A 27,521-nucleotide genomic window follows, 5' to 3' on the forward strand; every position below is an offset into this window, starting at 1 on the left:
GAATTACATAAAGGACATAATTTGGCCAGAGCTGATTAACTGCTTTGGCTGAGAGATACACCGATGCTAGCAGAGGCAAATATGAGAATTAGTGTCCACCAATATGTGGAGGGCCACAGGTTCCCTACTTTCCAGTTTAAACAGATTTGAATTATTTATTTTTAAAGTAGCAGAACAGCTATAGCATGAGAAACAAAGACAAATCTCTATGCATATAACTGCTCACACACTAGGCAGAACAATGTAAGTCAAGACATCCTTTAGTTTTAATATTTGGCGGCAAATATATCAGGGTGCCGTGGAACCATGGTGTCATTTCTACAAAGACACCAAACAAAATAATGGTCTTGAATGAGTTTCTCACATGGTCTATTTCATGGCTGGATGGCTATTCTTAGCTTTGAGGCGGAAATAAGATTGTGCCAAATCCTGGAGCCATTTGCATTCTTCTCCAAAAACAAACAAACAACTGGAGTTCAGACAAAAGGCATGGAACTATTACCTTACACCCCTAAACTCGCACATATTACGAGGTGCAATGTTACAAAAGACTGGGGTTTCTTTTGATCTTCCTAACCAATATGGACTAAGAACGGGAAGTGTCTTTGCTTTTTATAATTATCATCTGCCATGTTACTGCACAGAATTCATCATCTTTTGTTGAAATCTGTTCCTGTACTTAACATGCATAAATAGCAGAAGAAGAAAGCAAACAGGACTTTCACACAGTAAGCCAAACCTGAGCATTTCAACGGCCCCCTGTTATTGGCTGAAGTCCAATCACTGTGTTACAGTACAAACAAGTTCATGGGTTTGACCCTCAGTGCATTACACTCAATGTTCTATCAGCTATGTTTCAGGCATGCTGTAAACTTCCAAAGTGTATACGATCATGAACAGCAGATGGTTGTAGACATTGCCTTTCAAACTGTAACACTGATGATTTCACAGAAATATCAACAACTAGAAGGAAAAAAATGACGGAAGGATGCTGTTGATTCCAGTTCAGACCTCCCCTTCTTCTGTTAAGTGTTTTGCATAACCTTTTAACTTCCATTCCTAACTATAACCAAAGCTACATAAGGGTAACTGTCCCTGCCTACATTCCCTGCCCAAACTGGCTCTGAGAGAGTGGGGAGAACCCACAGAAAAGCATGCAAGGGGGAAGAGAGGGTGGGTCATTCCATCTGGCAAACAGAAAAGCTTGCACTGATGGAACAATGCTCAAAGTGCTACACTGAATTTCTCCCATGTACATTACATTACTCTGTAAAGTACCATGTATGGCTAATGACAGAGCGGAAGCAACAATTGGTATGTCCCCATCTTTAACAGCCTGCAAGAAACTAAAACTAAACATTGGCTATTTTGGATGGGTGTTACTGTATACCTAAATTGTAGAGTTGGAAGGTACCCTAAGAGTGATCTGGTCCAACCCCCTGCAATGCAGGAATCTCAGCTAAAGCATCCATGACAGAAGGCCATCCAACCTCTGCTTAAAAACCTCCAAGGAAGGAGAGTCAACCACCTCCCGAGGGAGTCCATTCCACTGTTGAGCAGTTCTTACTGCCAGAAAGTTCTTTCTGATGTTTAGTCAGAATCTCATTGCTTGTAATTTGGATCCATTGGTTTGGGTCCTAGGCTCTGGAGCAGGCGCTTGCTCCATCCTCCATGTGACAGCCCTTTAGATATTTGAAGATGACTATCATGTTTACCAGGCTAAACATACCCAACTCCCTCAACTGTTCCTCATAAGGTTTGGTTTCCAGACCCTTGATCATCTTGGTTGCCCTTCTCTGAATGCCCTTCCAGCTTGTCAATACCCTTCTTAAATTGTGGGACCAATTTGGTGTCACCTGCAGATTTGTTGAGCATCTGCTCAATACCATCATCAAAGTTGTTTATAAAGATGTTGAACAACAATAAGCTCAGGACAGAACCTTGTGGCATCCCTTGTGTCACTTTTTTCTAGGATGTTGAGGAACCATTAGTGAGCACTCTTAGGTGGATTTGAAGCTGGTGGATTTGAACCAGTTTGTGAAACCCATGCTGGGTCTTAGTAATGACAGCATCCTTTTCTAAGTGTTCACAGACCGGCTTTTTAATGATCTGTTCTAGGACTTTTCCTGGTATCGATGTCAATAGTTATCTAGGCCTAGATCATTTCAAACACTGCGAAAGATCCTTTCATTTGTAGCACTAATCACTAAACACAGTGCTACAAATTCATTAGCTTTAGAACCTTATTTGTGAAACCTGCTGTCATTTCAACCACATCCAATTTAATTGTTCAAAAGAATCTTGTACACTGGAAGAGTGATGTGAATTCTCTGATGGCACAATCCAGTGAACGTCTACTTGGGAATCAGCCCCATTGAATTCAGTGGGTCTTACTAAAATGTAAACATGCACAGGATTGAAGTCCCTACAATCCAAGCCCAACAGAGATTGAAAGGTGATGGAGTTCTTCTTCCATACAATGGCCCTGCCTAGGTTTCCCTTTTTTATTATTTGTGGTACAGAAGCTGAGGCAATTCCCCCCTCTGATCCCAGTACAAAGATAGAATAAAGGGAGGCAAATAATTCTTAGAAATCTGTATCTGCCAAGTTAAATAATTCCAGTCCTTGCCAACACGGCAAGGACAAGAAAGATCACAATAGCCCTGTTCTTGAACTCCCAGAGAAATTGTTACCTTTGCTGCAAACATGCCATTAGCACAGCTCTTCAAAAGACAACAACTTTAACAGCAGTGACTATAATTCAGAAGCAATGGCCCTCAGAGGCCCCGGTGTTTTATTATTTCAGAGGACGGGCCGAATCCAGTTTACTTGTTCAGCTACATTTCTCTTCCTGTTTGCTTAGCTTAAGCACTCACAATCTTCAAGTCACCCAACTTGCCCCAGCTCACTTATTAGGACAATCTTTCAACAAGAGACCATTCATTCAGACTGCAAGTGAAGAGTCTGCCAACATGATCTCCAACACAAGCTTAACTGTTTTTTATGTAACTGGGACTAAAAATGTTTCAGCAAGCAGCAGCAGGGGTTTGATTATATTTAAAACATGTCCCCATTAAGGCACAAGAGAACAAAGAGGTGTTGCTTCAGAATTAGCCTGCTATACATTAGAAAATAATCATCCTGGCAACAAATGCCATTGTGAGCTGTTACAGACAGGGTTAGGAGAAGATCTATGTAATCATGTAACTGATCCACATTTACCCCCTTATATGTTTACTGAACCTTCTGAAATGTAATGGTGGAATATTTAAAATGCAGTCAAACCAACAACTCATGTTTTGCTAAATAAGGCACATGATAGGAGCTGAAATTCACAAAAGTTTTTCTATAAACTTGCTAGAGGGAGGGGGACATAGCTATATATTCTCCTACCTCCCTCTTCATCTCCTTCAGCTCTGCCAGCAATGCGAGAGCAACTGCTAAGTCTGAGCTACACGCCCAGTCTACATTTTAAGATAGACTTAAGTGCGTCTTTGTAACCGAATTACCATTTTAAGCCTGCCTGAACAAAACCGCTGTATCTGTTACTCTTCAACAAAGAACACTTGCACTGTGAGTAAATGTTATTTTTACTTTTTACAATACTTGTTTGTGTAATTGTTGTTTTAAGGGGGAGAAAAGGGGGAAATCCAGTCTGCCTTAAAGCATCCTGGATTACTTAAACTAAAAGGCTAAAAACTAACCTATCTTAGCTTCCCTTTTAAGATGCAAAGGGATAGCACCCTGTTGAACTTGCAAACGTGAGGAAGGAAGGGTAACATCTAATAAATATATCTTCTCCTAGCATCTATTCACACCCCAACAGTAGTAAGTATTGCATAGTGTCTCCCGTATTCTCCTCTTGTACAGAATGCCTCACCGATGTCCCTTCTACTAACAACTGGCCATGCAAACTAACAGGGAATCCAAGGCTATGCACACATCATGTAGTACTGCATCAAGAGACCTACTGGTGCAGTATAATGAATAAGTCTGATTTGGAAAATCCCTAGTTCAAATCTTGTTCTTGGGTAAACTTCTCTTAAACTCAGCTTTTACCCACCAGCAATTTGGGACTTATAGTATTGGCCTATCGTATACTTGCCAAGAATTACGCAGCTATGACAAACAGGTCTAAATGCTTTAAACACACTTTACAAATGCTAAATTACCATCTATCATCATTAACACAGGGATACACCCAAAGGTAACATCCACTGAAGTTCTTTTGAAAATTAGTTGCCCATGAAAGGGAGCCAAGAGGAAATGTGTTGTAAGAGGACACAAACCACGGACAACAATGAGGTCACTTGTGAAGATGTGTTCATAAAGCTAGAGAAATTAATAAACAAGTGGTAACTGCCCAAAAGAGAGCTCCTTCCAGCATGTCCAGAGGGCTCTGTGTAGCTCAGGGAATATCTGTGGTATTTGCATGGCCTTACCCCTATTCCAGGGACACGGATGGCACTGTGGGTTAAACCACAGAGCCTAGGACTTGCCAATCAGAAGGTCGGCGGTTCGAATCCCCATGACGGGGTGAGCTCCCGTTGCTCGGTCCCTGCTCCTGCCAACCTAGCAGTTCGAAAGCACGTCAAAGTGCAAGTAGATAAATAGGTACCGCTCCAGCGGGAAGGTAAACGGCGTTTCTGTGCACTGCTCTGGTTCGCCAGAAGTGGCTTAGTCATGCTGGCCACATGATCCAGAAGCTGTACACTGGCTCCCTCGGCCAATAAAGCAAGATGAGCACCGCAACCCCAGAGTCGGCCACGACTGGACCTAATGGTCAGGGGTCCCTTTACCTTTACCCCTATTCCTAGTTGTCGTAGGCATTGCCATAGTGCTAACCTCTCTTCTGTCCATCTACCATATACAATGTAGTTGTCTACAGCTGTTTTTAATAAAAATTACTGCAACTGGGTCTCTCAGCTCCAGGCTCAACACCACCAGTGCTGACAATACAATTGGATTACCACAACTATTGCCATGGAGTGTGAAGTAACCAGATCCTACCAATGAAAACAACTTGTGAAATGCATAGTGCGGCTGCTTTCCAGCTGAAGCTACACTAGTCAAGTGCAATGACACACTTTAGTTGATAGTATAAAAAAGGACAGCATGTGGATGGTTGTTAACAGTACTTGTGCCGAGAGAACGAGCATTTTGAAGTTTACAGCAAGCATATCCAACTAATTTTTCCTATAATTAAAGAAGGATTCTTGACTCTTCAAGATACAGATGTGGCAGCCTAGTATTAGATAGATTTGAGTTAAGAACAAACACAATATTCTGTACTTGGCAAGTGAGGCAGAAACACCCCTCTTTTGCCTCACTAGCTGCAAAGTAGCAGTGACACATAATTGTGCTGCGGTTCCAGACTCCTAAACAAACAAAGGGTTCATACCAAATATCACACAGAGCTCTCTGTAACTAGACCAGTCCCCCAGTAAGCCAGGAATGGAGAATCTGTGACCCTTCAGGTGTTGGTGGACTTCAACACCCATCATCCCCAACCATTGGCCATGCTAGCTGGGGCTAATGGGATATGGGGGATCATAGGTCCACCCCCTCCAGCATCTCCAATGTAAGCCATTGGCAGATCCCATAGCTATCATCAGACTCTTTATGGACGAGGGGATGTATATACCGCATGCCTATGGCTGTAAAAGTAGAATTTCATCCCATCCAAAGAGCTGCTTAGGTCCATGCATTGGCCACTCTTCTTTGAACAGTTTCCATATCAGAAACAGCTTTTGAAATTCCCGCCCCCACCCCCAGTTTCAAAAGCACTTTGCCATGCAGCTTGGGACAGTCTGAGAAGGATTGCTTCCATGGCTCTTTGGGTCCTGATTAATCTATGAAACAAATAAATTTATCAGCCTGTTCATAACAATAATAATGCGCGAGGGGAAGGGGGAAATGAGTGGGAGATAGATTCACTCTCTCATCAAATAAATAATTTTCAATGGCTAAGGATGGCGCTCATATATCAAGCAATGCACAAAGGCGGGGCACAAGAGAGAGAGAAATGACAAGAAAGGCAGCTTTAAGACATCCGGCAAGGTTAAATGGTGCGAGCCTAATAATTGAGGCACTTCATGCTTTTCACAGATAACTTAATGTTGTAATCATTTAAAGAGAGGAACAGAGACTGACCCCAGACAATAGTGCAACTGGCTCTAGTTTAATGCATGAGAGCCCGCATTACATTCTCAAGTTAGCAAGACTTTATTAAGAGCTGCTCATAAGGCCTAGTGGAGCAGAACCATTTTAATTTACCCTCGTTCTTACAGCAGAAGAATATTTTCAGTTAGCTGTCAAACTCAAAAAATAGGGAGAGGGGAAATATTTCAGAGCTTCACTAATCCCCAACAGAACCACAGCCATAGAACTAATTACGGTCCTAACAATAAGGTTGCTTGTGGAAGTGTGCCTAACTTAAAAACAAAGGCCAAGGGTATTTCAAAGCATATAAAAAATGGCCCAAATTAGCCACTCAAGACAAACATGGAATCTGATATAGGTCAGCTTCAGCCCCCCTTTGAGCCTTTATGACAAAACGGAAACTGCTCCATTGTCTCTAGGTGCCATTGGGAGCAAGGGGACAGGAGCAAATATTTACATGAGAAATTCCAATACTCCGTGCTCCATGCGCAACACAGGAGGTACACTTCTTGTTCCATGTGATATGAAGCCAGAAGCACTACAACAACACCATCTGTACACATAGGTGACAATTCCTGCATCTGAAATATGTGCAGGTGGGAGAACATTTACGTGTGGCATAGGCAGTGGGGAAATCAGGCTTGCACTGTGCAACAGCACCTCTACTATTTTATTTTTAAAAAAAAAAAACAGAACACCATGTACATATGCCTTGGGACAGCAGATTTTGAACAACTGCCCAGAAATTATCAAGTAACTGGTGTGTGTTTACTGAGAGACACGTGCTTTTGAATGGCATGATATTTAACTAGATATTATCCCAGCATAAGTGAACATAATATTGGCCAATTTTGTATGACAATATCTGAAAATAACACACAGAGAGACACATACACGTACGTTAAGGGCCTCTATCAATCCAGGGCCCCTTTAACTCAAGTAGTTCTTTCTTTCTATTGTTCTTCGTTTACTTAAACAGACTCAAACATTTTACATGAGCCAGGAGATTAAATCTTAGGATAAAAAGGAAAGTGTGACATTATTTAAAGCAAGAAACAGTTTATTTAGGTACCACCTGCCTCCATCTAATATACCACGCTGATTTGACCTAGCAGAGAAGTAGTTTAGCAAAGGAACATTTATAATTAAAACTATTCAACAGAAGCCTTAGAATATCTACTTAGAAAGCCATGAACAGCTGCAAAGAACTCCAAGTCTCCAAATTCAGAAGAACCCAACAGTTTCAGAGTTAAAGACACCCTAGCAAATCAATGGATCTCTCTAGAATTAATGGAAAGATCATGTCTGAAGATGCCCTTAAAATTTTTAAGCCGTACAAAACACATATACCTGTACTCAGGGGAAAATAATCCTGATTTCTTCTCCATTCTCATCTATTCTCTTTCCTCTGTTACAGGCTACAATCCTGCGCACATTTACCTTGGCATGACTAACTTGGAAGTCGGTCCTACTCATGTAAGTCAAGGATTGTGTGTAGGATTATTTTGTGAATTATCCTTTGTGAATTACCCTTGCCCAGGATAGGAACTGCCCAGAATCTAGTATAGGAGACCAGGTTCACATATAAGAGAAAAAAATCATTCTTTTTTAAAAAAGACTCCTACACACAAGTCACCTGTCAGCTCTGCCCTTACATAAGACATCTTCCTATACCCATTTTAGAACAAAACCAATTTGTTTCCCCTATTTAGAAAGCAAGAGGGGGGGGATAGGCCAAAGATGATAGCATAGGAGGGAAGGAACCTTATTTTAAAATGAATAAACAGTACTTTCATAATAATATCTGACAAAGAGAAAGCAAATCTAACTAGCATTAGCCAGTCGGAATAATTAACAAGTTAAGATACTGGTATTTGCCCTACAAACAGGGATTCTTTTGAAACAAATCCAGTACTGTACTAAAAACAAACTCATTTTGGAAAAAAAGGGGTTAGGAGAAAAGTTGCTGGTTTGCTTTTTGCTTTTTTTTTTAAATAAATGACTCTCCCATTTGGGGCTCTTTTTCTCCGGAGAAGTATACAACACACACTTCTCACCAAGTGCTTTACAAAACTCTCTCGCCTTAGGAAGTATGATATTCTAGCCATCTCCACCTTATAACCTCAGAGGAAAGCAGTATTAAATTAAGGAGTTCGAGACAGGATTGGGGCGGCGGGGGAAGGAGCTTCCCGTAGTTACAAAACGATCAGTATAAAGAGGACTATCTCCACACTTGGACGGACACAGGAGAAGGCAACCAAGGCACTCTTGTTATGCAAGCCAGGTGTTTTAAAATCATTTGTTTCCAGGGCAAAAAAAAGGGAGGGCGCTTAGAACCACCCGGTGCATGCCCAGGATAAATGAAATAACTAGAAATTCGATTGGGGGTGGGGAAAGAGAGAGAGAGAAGAGAAATGTAGGTGAGAAGAGGGAGGAAGCGAGGAAAGCTACAAAATCTTGCAACAGGTGAGTGCCACTCGGCAAGGCACACAAAGCAAAGCTGGCATGCAGCGCCAGCCCCGCTACCAGCCAGCGGCAGGGGGAAGGTGTGCGCAAAACGGGGAGTCCCGGTGCAGCTGAAGGGGGAGCAGGGAGAGGGAAAGGAAGAGGCTCGGAAGATGAAAGGCTGCTCCAGAAGCAAACAGTGCAGTGCAACGGAATGCAACGCTGACCTCCCCCGCACCCCCCCGAGAGCTCCGGACGCTCAGATCTTACCTTGTAGACATTCTCGGTGATCCGATGCACCTCCTCCGAGCGCGACATGACGGTGCCGGGGGCTCCGGGAAGCACCATAGACCAAGGCAGGGGGCGCAGAGCTCAAGCCGAGAGCAGCGCGGGAGAAACCGGGAACGCTGCAGCTAAGATCCGAGTACGTTGCAGCGCGGCAGGGAAAGGCGCCGACGCTTTTATACCGCCTCCCAGAAGCCAGGCTCATCCCACGGCAAGCCGCCTCCGCCTCCGCCCGCCCCCGGCCCCGCCTGCTCTTGTATTGCTCTGCCCTGGCGGCAGCCTCTAGGAGCGCAGCCGGGGAAAGGCGGGGAATGGGGAAGGAAGGCGGGTGGTGGGTGGGAGCGAAAGGCAGGGCTGGGGCAGCGAAGGGGCCGCGGGGAAGGACGGGCGGGAATCGCCGCTACCGGGTGTTGCTGGCAGAAAAGCACACACATTCAGCCACGCATTGCCTGCATCCAGGACAACAGCCGTCTGCTTCCCAGTCCACGCATGTCGTCGTCCCCGCCCGCTTCCAACCGAGCAGGGAGAAGGGCAACTCTGCCCTCACGCGCGATGCCTCACTCAGACACGCGCCCACCCACACGTGGGCGAGGAAGGGACAGGAGAGAGTAGAAGCTGGCTCTGCCCCGACGCCCCCGCGCACTTATTTAATGGGGAAAGCAATGTTTACGGTCAGGTTATGTATTCGGACCACCTCAGAGAGGCACGCCAGCACTTAACCCGCTTTCTTCCTCTACCCCACCCCAACTCTCTCGCATGTGTTCACACATGGCGGCGGCAGCCATTGTTTTCTGCCAGCCCCCGCCGGCTTCCAGGTACACTGCTAAGGACAGATCCGCGGAGAAATTATAGACAATGAAAGGGACCGGGGGGGGACGACGACGACAAGGATTACAGATCACACACATTCCTCAGCGAATACAAAGGACACGGGATGGCGCCCACCTTCCGGGCGGCAGGCAGGCAGGCAGCCCCCCACCCACGTTCACCATAGTCTCCTGCTTCGAATACCTCTTTACCCAGACAGCATAGGCTTAGGTGAGCTGTAGGCACGCGCCACCTTTTACCACGACCTCCTAGGCAGAAAGAGGGCTTAATTAGTAACCCCTGTGCATAAGGAGGACTTAATTACTACCCCTTGCACATGAAGAGGACAACTTAATTTGAAACAGGGCTCAGCAGGGTTGAGTCCTCCTCTCCCCAAGGTATTAATATTAAACAACAATAGTTCTCTTTACATGTGCAGAGTTTCTCCTTCCTGAGTAGCACATATTTTCTACAACACCAGTGCTTAGGGTTAAAAGGCATAATTTAAAAGGCCAAGACCACATAACACCTAGTCTTGAAAGGCCTACACTGGCTCCCAGTACGTTTCCAAGTACAGTTCAAAGTGTTGGTGCTGACCTTTAATGCCCTAAATGGCCTCGGTCCAGTATACCTGAAGGAGCATCTCCACCCCCATCATCCAGCCCGGACACTGAGGTCCAGCGCTGAGGGCCTTATGGCGGTTCTCTCACTGCGAGAAGTGAGGTTACAGGGAACCAGGCACAGGGCCTTCTCGGTAGTGGCACCCACGCTATGGAACACCCTCCCATCAGGAAATAAACAACCATCTGACATTTAGAAGACATCTGAAGGCAGCCCTGTTTAGGGAAGTTTTTAATGACTGATGTTTTAATGTATTTATAATCCTTTGTTGGAAGCCTTCCCCCAACCCCTCTTTAGAAATTAAGCTGCACACTGCAAGAAGGGGGAGAAACAACTTCGTACTAGCACCTCTCCTTTATGCACACAGGTGCATTTATTAGACCACAGGTGAATGAACCTGCCCAATCAGTGATGGGTCATAGCTCAATAGCACAGCATCTGTTTTGCTTGCAAAAGGTCTCGAGCTCAATCCTTGGCAGTTCCAGGTAGGGATATTGCTCCTTGTCTGAAATCCTGAAGAGCAGTTGCCAATCAATGTATATAACACGGAGCTAAATGACAAGTAGACTGACCCAGCATAAGTTAGTTTCCGGTGTTCCTAAATCACAGCTATAGCCACCAGTAGCACCGCCATTGCTCTGCTGCAATGAATTTGCCACAAACAATGCAAATGTATTCATCTTTCACAAGCAAAGCAATATGCTGTGTTACCAGCACTATCACTCATACACCTGAACGTGAATCCACCACACATACCATATGTATGTTTCACAAATACAAACACAATACCCAACAGTTCTAACAAGTTATTTGGGTTACAGGTAGGTAGCCATGTTGGTCTGCCATAGTCGAAACAAAATTAAAAAAATCCTTCCAGTAGCACCTTAGAGACCAACTAAGTTTGTTATTGGTATGAGCTTTCATGTGCATGCACACTTCTTCAGATACGTTATTTGGGATGTGCTTATTAGTCTTATTTCTCCTTTCTCCAAGCTTTCAAATGCTGACAATTCAGGAGGTGGAATCTGCATCTGATCTGGCTGTTTCGCTGTAGCCTCGTTATGGGTTAAAAATCTATGCACCTTAATGCCGGCATCTTCTTCAAGCTGCGGGTTAGATTTTCACATGCAACCTCACTAACACCACCCCCGCTCCTTGGGAAGGCACCGCTGCAAATGTTACTTCCTCTCTTCCTTAATAATTATTTGATAGGCTGTGAAATTGTTGGCATTTAAAGCACTGTCAGAGCTCCTGGTGAAATAAATAAGACAGGCCTGGGTGAAGACTTTGTACAAATACAAATGTACTTCTCTCAACATCACTTGTGATAAATTCACATTTGAAATGCACACAGGAAGACCCAAATATGGACAGGACTTCCTTTACAACCATTCTACAGAGTTCTGCTGAAACTCAGTCTGGTTTACACATTTCTTCCTTTATCAGAAACTGCCCCCACCGATCAAGAATAACAAAATGTAACTTTGCCACATACAATCTGAGTATGTCTGTAGATCGATGTTGTCACTAGAGCCCCAAGTAACATCAGTGGCCAAGAGCAAGCACTTTTTACAGCACTCTATTGCCAACACCACACTGAGGACAGATCCAAACTATACATTTATATCACATCCAGCACACATTTAAAGCACATTACTTCCCCCAAATAATCCTGAGAACTATAATTTGTCCAGGATGCTGGGAATTACAACTCTGTGAGGGAGTAACTACAGTTCCTTAGGATTATTGGGGGGGGGGAATTCATGTGCTTTAAACGTGTGTTGAAAGTGTTTTAAATGTACAGTGGGCAGCACCGCACATTCAATAGTTTGACAAACAAGACAGATTGATGCTACCTCTACCAGTGGCAGCTGGTAGATTTTGGCACTGGTGGGCAAATGGCTGTTTTCCAATACAATATTGTGAGCATTCTCTGGCAAGCTAGGCATCTCTGATCCAGTTCAATGGAAACTTCCCAGTGGGTCTTACTCAGCATGGATATTTTATATCCTTCTTCAAAATTGGAGGCAGAAGTGGTCTACCTATAATTTCTAAATCACACATGGTTTAGCAAACCTGAGAGTTTTAAAAAAAACCCTCGGATATGTTAATTATTCTGTAGTTGCTTTTGGAAGAGGTTGTTTAGGCTAAAGGTGGAAACAAACCTTTATTTTATCCATCAGATCCTACCAGACAGGTGCAAAAAAATACACTAAGAATTAAATAATTATGAGCTCAGGAATTTGTTTTGAGTACCAGAACTGAAATGAGTTCACAGTACATCTGGCAAAAAAATTCACCCCTATTACCCCTTTTCCACTCTCCACCCTCCAGTTTTCCTTATTTCAGTAGTATAGTTGGGGAGCAATCCACTTTTTTGCTGCCATTGTTAAACAACTGGGAGATAGAAATCCTTGCTGATCTACTTTAAACCGCCCAGATTTAAATCTACCAGTAAATTCCAGTGTCGTCCTGCCACACAGCCCTACCTTATCTAGGTCATTAAGGAACATCATAACCTGTCCTTTTAAAATTGAAAACTGATTCTCAGGATGTTAACAAATAAGGACAATGAAAACAGGGCATTTGAATGTTAGAAAGAATGTACATTTGGAAAAATATTTCCCCCCTCTTTTAAACAGACTTCTGAGAGTCCAGACCACTAGCAGCTAAATATGACCATTACGGTGAGACTTTGAGGGGTGATTAGCACATCCTTAAGAACATAAGTATGGCCTAGCTGAATCAGACTGAAGGTCCATCTAGATTAGATTACCATCTGGCCAATATTTTACAGACCTGCTTGGTTTTCACAGCGTTGAGGTTAGTAAAGCACTCCCAGACAATTAAACCCACTCAAATTAGGCTATGGGGTACGGTGCTCATCTGCACTTTTGGGCCGAGGGGGCCAGTGTTTGTCCGCAAACAGCTTTCTGGGCTATGTGGCCAGCAGGACTAAACCACTTCTGGCACAACTGGACACCATGACAGAGGCCAGAGTGCATGGAAACACCGTTTACCTTCCCGCTGCAGTGGTACCTATTTATCTACTTGTGCTGGTATGTTTTTGAACTGCTAGGTGGGTAGGAGCTGGGACAAAGCAACAGGAGCTCACCTGAACCAGGCAATTAAGAACCAGTAAACTTGAGTCAGCTCTGGTCCAGGTAATGTCTCTTATAGTTGCCCTGCCAGCAATAGCATTGCCATGCTGCTATACAGTAACAATAATAATTTCTAAAATAATATTAGCCCTTGGGGGAAGGGCTGTGGCTCAGTGCTTTGCATGCAGAAATTCCCAGATTTAATTCTTGGCATCTCCAGTTGGTGCTGGAAATATTCTTTGTCTATACCCATGGAGAGCTACTACCAGTCAGTATAGACAATACTGACAAAAACATAGCTTTCTATGTTTCTAATAGAGTCCTAATGGTGAATTGAGTCTGGACAGTCCTCTCCATCAGCAGAGCATGATTTCAGGTTTTTATGTGGGTGGGGGGATTTTAGTGGGAATGCGGCAGCCAGACTGGTGACTGGGAGTGGCCGCCAAGACCATTTCACCGGTCCTGAAAGAATTACGTACATTGTCTCCCAGTATGTTTCCGAGCACAATTCAAAGTGTTGGTGCTGACCTTTAAAGCCCTAAACGGCCTCTGCCCAGTATACCTGAAGGAGCGTCTCCACCCCCATCGTTCAGCCCAGACACTGAGGTCCAGCTCCGTGGGCCTTCTGACAGTTATCTCACTGCGAGAAGAGAGGTTACAGGGAACCAGGCAGAGGGCCTTCTCGGTAGTGGTGCCCACCCTGGGGAACACCCTCCCATCAGGTGTCAAGGAAATAAACATCTGACTTTTAGAAGGCATCTGAAGGCAGCTCTGTTTAGGGAAGTTTTTAATGTTTGAAGTTTTATTCTGTTTTTAGTGTTCTGTTGGGAGCCACCCAGAGTGGCTGGGGAAACCCAGCCAGATGGGTGAGGTATAAATAATAAAATCATTATTACAGTGGTACCTCGGGTTACAAACACCTCGGGTTACAAACACCTCAGGTTACAAACATTTCGGGTTACAGACTCTGCTAACCCCGAAGTGGTACCTCGGATTAAGAACTTTACCACAGGATGAGAACAGAAATCGCACACTGGCAGCGTGGTGGCAACGGGAGGCCCCATTAGCTAAAGTGGTACCTCAGGTTAAGAACAGTTTCAGGTTAAGAATGGACTACCGGAAGGAATTAAGTTTGTAACCAGAGGTACCACTGTATTATACTATTATTATTCATAGCAAGTTTTTCAAACTTGCTCTTGGATATATACAATTTTACATATTGGGGAAAACTAATAAAAATTAAAGAAAACTAAATGGATTACATTGCAAAAAAGCAGTATATACAACAAACAAACAGTTTTATCTATGCAGTACCTATTTCAGTCTTCCCATTCTTGTGCTTATGTAGCCAAAACTGAGCCACCAATGCACAAGAGGGAAGCACCAGAAAATCTGTGATAACAGATGAAAAATCTGAAGAAGACAAACAGCCTCATATAATAATTCAGTGACACAAAATGTTGAGAGACAGGGCTGGTGGCCATTGATACCCGCATAAAGGTAAAGGGACCCCTGACCATTAGGTCCAGTCAAGACCGACTCTGGGGCTGCGGCGCTCATCTCGCTTTATTGGCCGTGGGAGCCGGCGTTTGTCCGCAGACAGCTTCCGGGTCATGTGGCCAGCATGACTAAGCCGCTTCTGGCGTACCAGAGCAGCGCACGGAAACACCGTTTACCTTCCCGCCAGAGCGGTACCTATTTATCTACTTGCACTTTGACGTGCTTTCGAACTGCTAGGTTGGCAGGAGCAGGGCCTGAGCAACGGGAGCTCACCCTGTCGCGGGGATTCAAACTGCCGACCTTCTGATCGGCAAGTCCTAGGCTCTGTGGTTTAACCCACAGCGCCACCCACGTCCCCGATACCCGCATAGGAGGGCCGAATAGATTTAAATGGCCTGGAGCAGGAGGGCAGAGATACATAAGGCATTTGCAGACTGTCTCTATTTTCAGGGCAGAGGGATTCAATCATATCCCGACAAATCCAGGATACGCAATTAAAGAAGATTGGAACTTACTGCAAAACAAACCTGCTTCTCCAAAAGACCAGACTCTTTGCAGTAAGGAAAGTGATGGGGAAATACACTGGAAAGTTTAGGGTAACACTTGCTTTGAAGCAACATGATCTAATCTCGCAAACAGATCAGGATGAATGCTCATTCAACAGGGTTGTCTAGACATCCCCACAGACAGATGACATCTACCTATAGAGATCAATTGGGTGGGGGGAAAATAATTTAATGGAATTGGGATTAAACACAAGTATATATACCCCCTGAAAAAAACCAAAAGGGGGGGAACAAGCCCCCACACTGCCCAATGAGGGCTGATCATGCTTGTTAGGGTGTGAAATACTGGCTGATGGGAAAACCCAAAAAGGAGGTGGGATGGAATGGAATGGCTTAGGAACCCTAAACAGAAGCCCGCCACATGGCAACTTTTTGTTGCAGGGCCCCAATTGTACCTTCTAATAAGCATAGCTGTTTCTCATAAATATTTGTATATGGGTTAAAATAGGGATCTGGAGCTAAATGGAACCCACAATTATCCAAACTACGATGAGACAGCTTGGATGAGCGGTTCTCAACCTGTGGGTCCCCAGATGTTGTTGGACTACAACTCCCATCATCCCTGAGCTCTGGCCTTGCTAGCTAGGGGTGATGGGAGTTGTAGTTCAACAACATCTGGGGACCCACAGGTTGAGAAAGGCTGGCTTGGATGTACACAGTGTTGCCTCTGCATGCTAGTGATCAGTTCATTAGTCTGAAACACAGGTGAATGAGTTAAGCACCAGTCCCGATATAGTAGATCCTTAGAGACAGGAGATTTTTACCTACCCTCTCCGTTGTTTTTCTGATAGGAATCTTTGTCCTACTGAATAACTGTTGAAAAGAAACATTATTATGATCAAATAAACTCTGAGCCAGTTTACAAGCCAGGGTGGGGTGGGGAATGCTATTTGTCCCCATTTCTTCACAGAGAATTTGTCGGGAAACATAAACCTAAAAGTCAGGCTAGCTGGCTAGAATTCACTTATTTGTTTATTCATTTTGCCTATATAACAGGAATTATATACCACTTAATCATCAAAAGCCGCTAAGAGATTTGCATAAAACAACATAGAATGTTAATTAAAAAGGACCAATAAAATCAAACATTAAAAAGGAGTTGACCTAAAATTTATCAAAATATAAGTAAAACAAGTAGCTTTAAAAAACAAATATACGTAAAAAAATAAAAATGCATTCTAAAATTAGAATGTTTGGGTAGGCTTGCCTAAACAAAGATTTCAGCAGCCAACAAAAGCTATACAGTGAAGGTGCTTCCCTAATACTAATTTATTGCACGTTGCCTAGAGAATAAATCTAAATAATAAATAAATAAATAGCATGTAATAGGATCCCTTAGGATGTTTCCTTGCACAGGACTTGTCAGCCACAAACCACAAGGAAGCTGTGATTATTCTCACGCTTGTTTGCAAAACTAGAGTCTGGAAGGATCAGTACCGATAGCACTGTCCAACCGAATGAGGAATGCAGAAAGTCTGCAAGCTGTTTGTTTTCCTTAAGGTACCTTTCATCTCACTATGTATGGCAGTGCAGTAATTAAGCTGGATATGCTGTGGTCTGGATGCATCCGTAACTGAAGGGTATTATTACCTCTTGTCATCTTCGTCTTGCAATTCTTAAAGCCTGTTAGGTGTTTACTCACAGAAGATGCAGCAGCAGCTTCCTTCAGCCGGGATCATGGGGGTGCAGAGCCCCCCTCCCCCCAACATTGCCGGTGTTTCTTGACTAAGCTTCCCTAATGCTATTATACCGCTTATACAAGAAGATGGCTCATGAGAGCTCATACTCATGGTTATCAAAGCTGATTCATATGGTATGAATTGGCTGTTAAATAGTATTGGCACCAAGAGTAATAGACCCAGAGCTAACCTCTTAGTTACTTCCTGTGTGAGACTTTTCTTTTGAGTGAAAACAACAATTCTCCAAAACAATTTAGCATTCATATGGATTCTCACTGCCAAATGCAATTCACTTTTCTCCAATAAAAGTATGCCCCCGGTTGTATAGGGACTCTGCTCACATACATCATATTCTTGTGAATGGTTCAGTATATGTCCAGATCAATCACAGACCAATCGGAATTTGGAAGTCTTCATAAATCAAGACTTGGGTGTGTGTGCTGACTTGAAGCTTCTGGGCTTAGAATATAAAAGGTAAAGGTAAAGGACCTCTGACAGTTAAGGCCAGTCGTGAATGAATCTGGGGTTGTGGTGCTCATCTTGTTTTACTGGCCGATGTTTGTCCGCAGACAGTTTTTCCAGGTAATGTGGCCAGCATGACTAAGCCGCTTCTGGCGAAACCAGAGCAGGGCACGGAAACACCATTTACCTTCCCACTGGAGCGGTACCTATTTATCTACTTGCACTTTGACGTGCTTTTGAATATAGTGACTGTTATTAGCAATGTTCATTTGTGGATTAGGGATTCTTAGTGTAGGCAGTTGGGGATGTCTAGGTCTATTAGAAAAAAATACAGAAGGATAAGACAGAGGCCTGAGATTATGTTAGCGTTTACAGTGGTGCCTCGCAAGACGAAATTAATTCGTTCCCCAAGTTGTTTCGTATTGCGATTCTTTCGTATTGCGGAGCGCGGATTCCCTGGGTATTAATGGCTTTAAGAAAAAGGAAGCAAACTCGCAAGACGTTTTCGTCTTGCGAAGCAAGCCCATAGGGAAAATCATCTTGCGAAGCAACTAAAAAAACGAAAAACCCTTTCGTCTTACGCGTTTTTCGTCTTGCGCATTTTTCATCTTGCAAGGTACCACTGTATAATCTAATGGCTTTGATTTAAAAAAATCCTTCTAGGTTGCTTTAATTAGTTGAGACTTAGTTTGAAGAAGGTGTGTGGTATGTCCTCCACCTTAAGAGAATATCCCTGGACCCTGAACTGTTAAACAAATATTGTCCAGTGGTTATATTCCCTTTTAGGGCAAGATGCTTGAGAGATGGTGGTTCATCTTCAGGCATGTTTGGAGGAAACTGATTATCAGGGTTAATTTCAGTCAAGCTCCAAGCCTGGCACTGAAACCAGTGTGGTCATCTTAGTTGATGACATTTGTTGGGAGAAAGGAGGAATGAGCATGACTCTGCTCATTCTCCTTGACCTCCCAGCTATTTTCAATACCATTAAGCACCATATCCTTCTGCAGCTGCTCAGGTAGGTGGGTTCGGGGGGGCACTGTACTTCAGTGGTTCTGTTCCTACTTCCAGGGGCATTTCCAGAAAGCACTTATGGGTGGAGGGGTAATTGTTCACCATAGTGGGTTTTATCCAACAAGGTTCCAGTTTGTCCCCTCCCTGGGGAACGCCATCAGGAGATTTTAAGATGAGTGCTACCAATACGTGTATGAAATCAACCTCTCTCTATCTGTTCCATCTGAATCAGGAGAGGCTGTTGTGATGCTAGATCAGAGCTTGGAAGTGGTAAATGGCTGGATGTGTGCCAAAAAATGGAAACTGAATTCTGAAAAGGCCAAGGTGTTCTATGTCCCAAGTTCTTGAGTCTGGGAGATGGCCTACTCTGGGCAGAATTGCATTTGCCTGGAAGGAACAGGTTCATTGCTTGGGGATGCTGCTTAGTCAGACATTGTCACTGGAGGCTCAGATAGCCTTGGTGTCTAGGAGCGCCTACTTTCAGCTACAGCTATGGCTGCTCTTGGACAGAGATGAATTGCTCACTCTACTCCACACTCCAGTAACCTCTAGATTGGACCACTGCAATATGCTCTGAGTGGGGCTGCCCTTGAAGACAGTTCGGAAACTTCAGCTGGTCTGCAATGCAGCAGCCAGATTACTGGCTGGGGTCCCATTTATAACCCACCCCCCATTTTAAAACATCTACACTGGCAGCTAGTTTATTTTCAAGCCCAATTCAAGATGCTTACATTAGTGCTGAAAGCCCTAAATGACCTCAACCTCAAATATCTGAAAAACCTGTGAAGAAATCCTGCTTATTTTAATTATGTTTTAATGGTTATTGTGTAAGGTGTTCCAACAATTGTACACTGTAATATATTTAATGTGGGAGGATTTCTGTGTGGCCTGGTGAGGGTTACTTTAATGGCCATGGGTCTTAACTGACAGCTTTGAGGAAGGGTTGGTAAGCAAAAGGAGGCAAGAAGCTAGGTGTATTTTGATTGGTGGGTGCAGGCTCATACTTTTATGCTTGACAGTATCATTGGCTAGATCTGGAGTAAGGGGACCAGAAGTGTATATGGCTAGGTACTGATGAGCAAAAGAGAGTGGGGGTTAGGTTGGGTTTGCTGGTTGAGAAAGTTGGAGTTGTTGGTGCTTGGTGTTTATGGAGTCGTGCAGAAGAAGACAGCAGAGGAAGAAGAGGAAGAGGAAGAGGAGGAGGAGGAGACGGAGACAACAACAACAACAACAACTGAAGAGCACTGAGGAGAGAAATTGGAAGCAGCTTTGAATGTTGGTCTTTGGTGACTGGTAGGAGTACCAGAGAGAAGATTTCCAGGGCAGTACATCAAGACAAACCTGTGTTTCAATAGTGAATCATCCCATTACTTTATCTGTTTTTATAATTGTGTTTTCTATTGCTGTAACCTGCCCTGGGACCTTATGGTGAAGGGCGTGTAAGAAATCTATATTTGTTTGTCTATAATGAAATTTCTTACCTGCCCTTCACCACAACATTGGGGTGAAGATATTTAAAAGATAGCTAGAAGTGTGCCATAGGAATTAGTAGAATTAAAGAAACTATAACTTAATTTTTTTTTAGTAAGTTATGATTTTGGAAGAGAAACCATGGAGGAAACCTTAACTTAATCTGCATGAGCCGCTGGAGGAACAGTGCCAATCAGAGTAAGCCAGCAATGGGGAAGCTGTGACGCCCTCAGATGTTGTTGCTGTCATGGCTCTTACCCAACACACACAGACAGAGGCTCTGACTTGAAAGTAGGAGATGGATCTTTACTCAGGCATTTAACGATACAGGCTCAACAGCAGGCACAGTGCTCAGGAGTCACAGCAAAGATGTCCCAACAAGTTTTTCCACCCCTCCTGCCAAGCTTTCAAAGATGAGGAATGGAAAGCTCACTTGTGAGACACTCTTGCCTGGTGGGAAAAATTGGGATTGCAAGCATGGGCTCTGTCAGACCAAAGTGGGTGTGTTCTCATCTGTGAAGGTGGTGCCTGGTTTTAGGAAACAAGACTGTCCTCTCCTGCTCAGGCTCTTGCTCCTTTACAGCTGCATCGTGTTTAGCCTCCTCCCTCAGTCAATCAAACCCTTTTTTCCAGCTCCACTGAGGCTTTCTGCTCCACAAAAAGCTTGTGGGGGGAGAGTTAGTACCTCTGCTTCCCCTTCAAAAGCAACTGAAGGAGTGGTGGAAAGGGGCGATCTCCCCTCTTCTGTTTTTTCCTCCTCCTCCTCTGTCAGAGCCCAGCCATCCAAGCCCAGTCCTGAGATTGTTGTAGGACTAATGAGATCTGGATCACAACTCCCATTGTTCCTTAGTGTGGCCCATACCAGCAGAGACTGGTGGAAGAGAAGACGTCTAACAAATCTGACGGGCCACAGGAGTAGGAATACTGGGCTAGATGGACAAATAGTCTGAGCTGGTATAAAGCATCTTCCTCAATGGTAAGAGACATAGGTTCAAGAGATGACAACTAGAAAACCTTTGCCTGCTTTTGCCTTACAAGCAAGCAGAGAAAGCGAGGAGTAAAAATGGGGCTGTGGGAAGGGAAAGATGAGCTGAAGCTTACAATGTATTATTAGGCCAGTGAAAACTACTACAGTGGTACCTCGGGTTACAGATGCTTCAGGTTACAGACTCCGCTAACCCAGAAATAGTACCTCGAGTTAAGAACTTTGCTTCAGGATGAGAACGGGATTCGCGTGGCGGCAGCGGGAGGCCTCATTAGCTAAAGCGGTACCCCAAGTTAAGAACAGTTTCAGGCTAAGAACGGACTTCCAGAATGAATTAAAATCTTAACCCGAGGTACCACTGTAATACTATTCAACTGATAGCAAAAAATGTTATCTTATGGCAAGGGAGGGACATATTTAACTGCACTTGGGGACCTGAACTCATACTTACCCAGGAATTCTGGAAAATCTGACTTTTGTGTGTGTCTTTCTGGAAAGAAAGGGAAAAAATGAGAAAATTATTGATTTCTATCTGACTATGGCCCCGAGTCTTTGGTTCATGTGAATCAAAAATACCTTCTTTCACAGGGTTGACCCTACATTGGGAGGAGTGTGTTAGCCACGTCAGGCAGCTGATTTTGGTTGTTATGAAAGGACAGCAATTAAATAATTATTATTATTACTGTTAGGGAGTAGGGGAGACACCTGTGGGATTTTCTGCCAAAATAACTGGGCTGACCCTGAGCACTATACTTCTTGACTTGGGGGGAAACAGATACCATTTGTTGCTGTGCCTCAGACAGCACAATGTCTTAATCTAGCATGAGGGTCTGTCAGATGACTTAAGTTAAAATGTTATCAGTAGTTTCCGTTGGAAAAGATGCACAAGGTTCTAAAGTGTGGTCCCCAAATCTTCGGCAAAAAAGGACAAAAATGCTATGTTTGCTGTTTTCAGAAATAACCCAGGGAGGGAGAGGCAGATAATTATTTTTAACTGAATATTCTGATGGAGGGAGGGGACGTGTTGAGAGTATGCCACTCTCTGTTTGATGACTTTAAGTTCCAGATTTAATTAATATCCCTTGAGAAAGCCAAGACAAAGATTTTGGATCAGAGGGAAGCTGTGCATGAATCTCTGTCATATTATATTTAGGGGTGTTATGTAAGATATTCTTCACTACGTCATGGGTGTGCATGGCCAGGGGAGGGTGTTAGTGGCGGATGCTTGCATTTAATTTCAGAGTGACAGCCTACCAATTCAAACAAGCTGTTCCTCTGGCAAGAGAGATAAAAGGATTTGCAATAATTTCCCATAATAAAGCTGGTCTTTTGGGATGCTTCTCATAGTAGAATCTCTAGCATCAGGAGCTCTACCTTCTAACACTTTCTTATCTCGCCACCAATACGGAAAGTGTTTTTCTTACTATTTCCTGATGGTACTTTACAATATCTTTCCTGTCTAAAACTTAAAAGGCGGGGAATTCCATCCTTAGATTTCAGGTTAACAGGCTACCTCAGTTCTTTTAATTCTCACTGATATTATTTTCTCCCCTGTTGTTTCCCCCCTCAAGATTGAGCACAGCAGGAATCACATTGGCCATAATATGTCTGGGAAGATCCCAGCTAGCCTCTTGCTTCATAAAGCATTGTTCTGCCTAAAGCGCCTTGGCTGATCCAGAAATAGGATCTATTGTGCAAGCTGGCTAAGTGCTTTTGGGGTGTGGCATTGCACTCATGGTAAATACATCTTTTCCTCATGCCACAACATTTTATTTTGTTTCCCCTCATTGTCCTTTTCTTCCTCTTCAAATTATTCTACAAACACCAGGCTGCTTATGCACCATAAATAGGGTCACTGCAATGTAGCTGCACTGCCGCACTCCATTTTCTTTGACTTCCTTCAATCACTTTAAAATTGCTTATTTGCAAACAAGGTTTCGAAAGGTGTAACCTCGGTTTCTAGGAGATAAGCAAGTAAACAAAGGATGAGGAAGCTTCAGGCACCAATGTGTGTATATGCTTGGTGGTGGTGGGTGAATAAATGAAATGCATCCAAAATGGGAGTGAAGGCAGCAAACCAACAATTTTATTGGATGGGGAGGCTCTCACTGGTCCAAAGGAAATGTCCAGAATCAGAAGGCTTTCCTTAAAGTCCTATACTAGCTTTCTGCCCATTCCCATTCCCAGCATTTCCTCGTCCTTTCCTTCCCCACCTCCAATACTGATGCTAATATATTCTGATGCATCCCTGCCCAAAGCCTTTGCTAACTGCCCAAAGCTCTTCTATACCCTCATACATCTCTGCCCTTTCTCCCTTATGTCTGGGGCTGCCGCATCTCTCTTACTTCCTTGTTCCTTCTAATCCCTAATCAAAACCCACCTCTTTTGCAAACCCCTACTTCCTATGACCTACTGCAGGGGTTGGAGAACCTGTGGCTCGCCACAGGTTGCTGAACTGCAACTCCCATCATCAGGGACTAAGAGGAGTTCAACAGCAACTGGAGGGGGTTACCTTGGCTACCCCTGCCCTGCTGTAACTGACCCTCTAAGTACACATAACTGAAATTATTTTTCTCTTTGCCCTGGCTTTCATTGCTATCTCTCCTGTGCTGAATTTTAGAGTGTAAGTAAGGCAATCGGTGGATTAGATAGAGGAACTCACTTGGGATTTAGGACATTTGGGGATCAATTATACGTTCATCCAAAATGATGGTAACTCCCTTAATGAAGACGGTGTTTGTTTTGGCCACCTGTGATCTCTTGCAACCCAGTACTGAAATAATAGCCTTGTAGCACCCATACACTATCAAACATTTGTGCTCTCTCCTCTTGCCTCTAGGATCTCAGAGTGCCTCTAAGAGTGCTCTTATGGGAGCATCTGTTACCAAGACAAATACAGACAGAGCTAACAGAGTCATTCTCTGGGCCAGTCTGTACATTATACTTCGTGCTTCCACACCAGAGGCACCATGCCTCCCTGACAGCAAAAGTTTCTGAGTTATGTCCCTGGCATCTCCAAAGAAAGAAACACAAGGTGCAGCGTTAGGACCAAGATTTTAGAGAGGTGCTGCAAATTAGAGACAAAACTGGCAGTGAACAATGGGCCGATTCGATATAATGCAATGTCACATGTTCATATCAACAGGATTATTAAAAAGTGTTTTGATTTGAGATGGGATGAGCTATATTGCAATGAACTCCTGAACAGCAGGAGATTATGGATTGTTGCAAAATGCAACTTATCTTTAATTGAAGGAGCTGTTCAAAACCAACCATAAGGTTACCTAATACATTTGCTGGTGTAGGACCCGATAATATACTAATATTATCAAGATGAGCAGGTGACAGCAAAGGTTGCAAGGTTTTTAGCTGGGGCAAGTAGCATAAGATCCACTATTTGACTACTGATTCAAAACCCTAAAATGTATTTTACATAATTGACTTGTTATTTCTATTCTTTGTATATCATATTGTTGTTTTATTGCTATGGCCAATGGCTGAAGCAAATAAAGATTCATTCATTCAATCAATATTTAAGAGATATCAACCTTTTCTTGCCTGTACATCCCTTGCAATATAATTCATATAACATATACTTAAGAGTTAGGTTGAAAAGTTCCTTCATCGCCCTGCAATTTAAGGTAGTAATAGCATAAAAGATGACTATTAAGATACTGCATCAATTGTACACTGAATGCAAAACAAAACAAAACATTGACCAGTATAAGAATTAGCTACCATAAACAGAAATGTTTAATGTAATAATAATAAAAATAAAGTAAATAATAATTTTCTGCCCTTTTCATGACACTCATAATCAGCTGCCCAAGGCCCTGTACATCTTGAAGCTATTTTTTTAATATAAAAAAACCAAACTCATCTTGTAGCTATGCTATTGTTGAGACAGATATAAAGCTGTAGGGAAAACAAAATATACACTCCACCACGTGGTGGAAACAGCAAGTGCAAAGAAAATGTAGTATCCAAACCCAGCATGCCACACACTCATCATTTGCACGTTGGGTGGAGTTGCAATCTATGTTTCACTGCGACTGTTGGAGCAAGTTAACGCACAGAAAGGTGCCTGGGCGAATTGTGCCTCCTCACCAGCTAACTCCTTGTCACTCAGAAAGAGAACAGTGCTGATTTGACCTGACCACATGTAGCCTCTGCGTAGCACAGATCTTGGTCAGGGAAAGGGAAAGCTTTCTTGTTTATGAAGTAGAGAAGATGGGAGGGCTGGACTGGGTGCCTGTAAAATGTTTCCGTCAGGGGACTGCTAAACCTCACCGGCTGAAATCACTGTTTCTGAAATCCACTGAGGGGAAGTTTAAAGCTACCCTAGACTTGGCATAGCAATCCCTATTGGCTTGGAGCTGCGGAGCCCAGAAATATCCCCTACCTGCAATGCATGCCAGCTGCTCTAGCAGCCCCTCTGCTACCACCTGTTGGAGTTCCTGATTGCAATGTGCCCAGAGAGTGCTGAAGAGCCCCATGCTTTGGATCTTGGTAGAAGCTGGGGCATTTTAGGCGAAAATACACTTGTGTACTGTTCTCCATATTGTGAAACACTTGTTGATTAATATTCATCAGCTGAGTAAATATCATACGTTAGGAGTGGGTGTACTGTACTATTCCATGTATTTTAACTGAAAAATATTGTTTAAAATAGGGGGTCGTTTTATATGAGGATAGTGCCTAGGGGGGACGTTATTAGTGTCTGTGGCAAGGGGTGGTGTTGATTGGTTGTTGCTGTGGCAACTGGGCGGGGGGGGGGGAAGAAGCTCAACAACTCTGGGCAATCTCCCCCCATTTTCTTCATTTTTAGTCCTCAGAAATAAGGGGCGTCTTATACATGGGGCCGTGTTATACACTGAAAAGTACGGTATATTGTGGGGAGGCTGATACTGAGGCATCCAAATAGGAGTTCAAGGGTGGGGTTTTTTTTAGGGGGGGGTGGAGGCTTGAGCCATAACTTAATATAAGAATATCCATAGCTGTCAATGTTTCCCTTTTTTAAAGGGAAATTCCCTTATTCCGAATAGGATTCCTCGCAAGAAAAGGGAAAAGCTGACAGCTATGAGAATATCCCTTTGACACTGAACCCAGTCTTGGGTTCTGACCCAAGGTATAGCATGGCAACATACCTTGGTTACCTGCTGGAGATGGAGAGAGGGAAAAAATGTTTTATTTAGTGATGGTCTATCAAGTTATGCAAGCAGCATCAAAACAGCAGTGGTTAAAAACAACTCCTAGGGAGAAGCATCAGCAGCTACACGCTGTACTTCCTGGAGAATTCCTGCCACAGGTTTCAACTTCCCCTCCTCCTCTCCACAAATCCCTTTTAGTCTAGGGTATTTTCTATTGGGAGAAGAAGAAATTATAATGCATTGGCTCACAGCACAGTAGCATCCGCCCCCAGCTGCCACTGGGGTGGAGTGGAGTTACTGTAGCAACACACCACATTATATAATCCACCCAATTTAACTGCAGGTGTGTGTGTGTGTGTGTGTGTGCGCGCGCGCGCGTGAGAGAGAGAGCGAGAGGTCTGTGTTGCGTGTCTGCACTTCTTTAACAGTTTAATTAGTCTCGTTCCCTTGCAATTTATGACACTGGTGTCATGCTTTATCTCTCATGCATTTGCTCATTATTGCACATAAGCCATTTTGTGAGATATTTAAGATTCGAAAAGAGAAATAGGGCTGGATTTCTTGAAAAAAATTAGGGTGCCATACAAATCTCTCTCAACTTTCCCCAAAAATTTTGATTCAACCCATTTCTAAAGGTTTTCAGTGACGGAGACATTGCGCTAAGGATGCAACACTGTGGCTGATGACTTTGGCAGGTCTAGACTGGTTTAATGGACATTCATGCTGATTTGTTTGCAGGGAGATTAGATGAAGTTGGTTATTCACAGTATCCACTCCCATTTGTTCATGGAAAGGCTAGACTTTGTGTCAAAACAAGTGTTAAAGCCACATTTTGATTGCTTCTCCACCCCCACCCCAGTCACTTTACTTGCCTGAAAAGAAATAGGGTTTGCTGTGTAAAAGCTCCAATCAGCTTTAAATGCACACTGAATTGTGCCAGGATGTGACTGAACCCCACCCAAAAATGGCAAAAGCCTGGAAAGAAGTCTGAAAGGCAAAAGAGCAACTACAACGATGAATGCTTTGAAAACACAATTTTGCCCTGTTGCTTACTCATCATCATGACTCTAAATTGTATTGTATTTCATCTTTCACTTCCTTCATCTTAAACTTATCATCTCCTACTCTCCTTGGTGGGAACACAAACCCCAACTATTACAGCCTTTTGTGAAGGATGGAGTTGAGACAAAGCACACCATTTGCTCTCAAGTATCTTACACATTAGGGAGCGGGTGGTGCTGTGGGTTAAACCACAGAGCCTAAAACTTGCTGATCAG

General features: G+C 43.6%; 1 protein-coding gene across 4 annotated transcripts in view; it reads right to left on the reverse strand.

Moving 5' to 3' along the window:
• The window catches only part of BAIAP2 (BAR/IMD domain containing adaptor protein 2), a 140,184-nt gene extending 131,070 nt beyond the window's left edge, over positions 1 to 9,114 (reverse strand). For 2 of the 4 annotated variants that reach the window (XR_014561345.1, XM_083727600.1), the window contains exon 1: positions 8,878 to 9,113. Coding sequence is in view for 2 of the 4 variants with exons in the window: in XM_083727600.1 (XP_083583726.1) it covers positions 8,878 to 8,955 (78 nt within the window). In the remaining 2 variants the exon portion in view is untranslated. Of the gene's footprint in view, positions 1 to 8,877 lie in introns of all 4 variants that reach the window. The other 2 variants (XR_014561346.1, XM_083727599.1) reach the window with 2 other exon arrangements.
• Between the last annotated feature and the right edge of the window lie 18,407 nt (positions 9,115 to 27,521).

Source organism: Podarcis gaigeae (assembly GCF_964106915.1).
Source record: "Podarcis gaigeae genome assembly, chromosome: 2".
NCBI classification, from domain to species: Eukaryota; Metazoa; Chordata; class Lepidosauria; order Squamata; family Lacertidae; genus Podarcis; species Podarcis gaigeae.